Source organism: Buceros rhinoceros, unplaced genomic scaffold, assembly GCF_000710305.1.
Source record: "Buceros rhinoceros silvestris isolate BGI_N320 unplaced genomic scaffold, ASM71030v1 scaffold25725, whole genome shotgun sequence".
Classification (NCBI taxonomy): Eukaryota; Metazoa; Chordata; class Aves; order Bucerotiformes; family Bucerotidae; genus Buceros; species Buceros rhinoceros.
The window spans coordinates 3,569-5,908 of record NW_010412652.1 but is presented as its reverse complement, the minus strand read 5'-3'; the positions used below and the strand labels follow the sequence as shown (position 1 = coordinate 5,908).

At 60.9% G+C, this 2,340-nt stretch overlaps 1 protein-coding gene across 1 annotated transcript in view; it reads right to left on the bottom strand.

Moving 5' to 3' along the window:
* The window catches only part of ARNT (aryl hydrocarbon receptor nuclear translocator), a gene marked incomplete at both ends in the record, with an annotated part of 7,465 nt that overhangs the window by 1,667 nt on the left and 3,458 nt on the right, over positions 1 to 2,340 (bottom strand). The window contains 7 exons of the mRNA XM_010136484.1: positions 221 to 355; positions 506 to 582; positions 1,011 to 1,096; positions 1,504 to 1,569; positions 1,948 to 2,047; positions 2,163 to 2,228; positions 2,302 to 2,338. Of these exons, the coding sequence (XP_010134786.1) occupies positions 221 to 355; positions 506 to 582; positions 1,011 to 1,096; positions 1,504 to 1,569; positions 1,948 to 2,047; positions 2,163 to 2,228; positions 2,302 to 2,338 (567 nt within the window). The remainder of the gene's footprint in view (positions 1 to 220; positions 356 to 505; positions 583 to 1,010; positions 1,097 to 1,503; positions 1,570 to 1,947; positions 2,048 to 2,162; positions 2,229 to 2,301; positions 2,339 to 2,340) is intronic.

Below are 2,340 nucleotides of genomic sequence, written 5' to 3'. Positions count from 1 at the left end.
CCAGCAGCTCTTGCCTCGAAACCTGCCGCCGTCCTCACCTGCGGCTGGTAGCCGACGGTGGCCACGCAGCGGTGATCTATGAAGGTGAAGATGCCCTCGGTGTTGTGGCGGGAGATGAACTCTGTCGGCTGACAAACGTTGTTCATGTCGGTGCAGTTGGGCGAGCTCGTGACCTGCAAGGCCCAGCAGCTCTTGCCTCGAAACCTGCCGCCGTCCTCACCTGCGGCTGGTAGCCGACGGTGGCCACGCAGCGGTGATCTATGAAGGTGAAGATGCCCTCGGTGTTGTGGCGGGAGATGAACTCTGTCGGCTGACAAACGTTGTTCATGTCGGTGCAGTTGGGCGAGCTCGTGACCTGCAAGGCAAGGCGGGTCTGGCATCGCCGAGCCCTGCGAGAGCGGCTCTGCCCCCAGCAGCCCGCGTGGCACTCCAGTTTGGGGCCATCAGGAACCTCCTCAGACAGGTCTGACTCTGCGGGCTTTCAGGGCGAGGAGCTGCCACCCACCTGGAGCCTGCCGATAGCCACGAGGCAAAACTTGCTGCCCTGGCCAGCGTCCGGGTCATCGTCCGGCAGCGACACACCTGAGAGGGGAACAAAAATTCCAGCCAGGTTCATACTGGGGAAGTGCTACTCGCAGAAGGAGAATCAGGCGGTTCTGCCTTCAGCACCCTCTCCCCGCGTGTAACTCAATACTGCTTCCCACCACGGGATCTGGGCCCTTACGCTGCCTCCCCCTCCCTTTTCCCCCCAGAAGGTGAAAGCTCTCTGTCTCTCCCAGCCCGCACTGCCGTACCGGCCGGTGAAAGGATCCTTTCACCCTCTGCAGCGTCTCTGCTGCCCGGAGCCTCAGAGCCGAGCCAGCAGCCACAACACCCAGCCCAGGCTTACAGCCACGGGGACAGACGCTCCTGCAGAGCCTTTGCTGGCCCATCCGGGTCACAGCGCGGACCACCTCGGCCCCCATGCCCTGACACCCGGCCACCACGGAGCCCCTCGGCCAGGCCGTTACCTGCGGGGGGCCAGGCCTTGATGTACCCCGTGCAGTGCACCACGACGTAGTGGGGCTCGCCATCCTTGGCCGCGCCTAAGCCGTTCCTTGGGGAGAGAGAAAGGGTCTGACTGGGCTGAGGGTCAGACGGGGCGAGGGCAGCCGAGGTCTCGACCTGGGCTTTAAAAAAGGGGCCACGGAACGGCCGCAGGGTAGAAATGAGGAAGACTTGATGTAAATGCAGGAGGCTGGAGGACTGAATAGGCTGGGCTCTATCTCAGTCCCAAATTACACGGGACAACACACACCAGCACCACCGGCGCAGAGAACACGTGGTGTCACACTGACTTCAAATCCAACCCTGCAGTGAGGAGATACTGATCTTCCTCGGGATCATCTTCCTCACCACCACGGTACTCCAGCTCCTCCACCAGCTCTACCAGCCCCCCCTCCACACCTCACCGCAGCCTGTCCCCCCTCTCGGACGCAGCTGCTGCTCCTCTTGTCTCTTTACCTGCAGCGATTCCTCATGAAGCTGAGGCGGTTCACAGAGACGGGATCCACCGAGCTGTTGCCACACCTGTACCAGAACCAAACCCGAGGGAAAAGGCTTTTATCTTCACTTTTGGGACAATCCTGAGGAAGAGGACGTGTGCTACGGGCGGGGATGAACCTCTGGACCTCCAAAAGCTGTCGTGCTACCGAGGGAGGGGACACAGCGGGCCAAAACAAGTTATTTGAAACTGGATTTTCTCCAGCACCAGTGGCGAGAGCTCTTAGCACAGGGCAACGACAAACCTCAAGAAGTCGCCCAAGCACAGCGTGGAAAGCTCGCCCAGGACAGATCATGTCTACATCAGAACGAGCCAAAAAAAGCTGAAACGAAGGCTCGAAGGGACCAGGAGGCACGTTCAGCTTCAGGCCCAGACGAGATTCCCCCGAGGAGCCTCCCCGTTACCTCATGCGGCAGATGAACGATCTTCGGGAGCCCATACACATCCTCATGGACTGCTGCCCCTCCTTCTTGACAGTCCCCGTCTTCAGATCCAGGATGCGGCCTGAAGAGAGAAGGAAAAGCCCAGATGCTGCTGTGACACGAGTCCCTTCGCCACCAGCACAGGCACCGGGCACCGTATTCGGGAACCAGCAAGACACGAGGGCCACCAGCGGTACCTTTAGATGCACTCTCAGGGGGGGCTGCAGCATCCTTGTTAGAAAGGCACCAGGATTTGGTTCCTTCTACAAAGGGAAGGTTTTAAGCCGCATCCTCCGCGCCACCCGCCCCCGCCAGCCCCCTCCCGGGCCGCTCTACCTGTCAGGGCGTTCTCCGAGGTGGAGAGCTGCTCCCGCA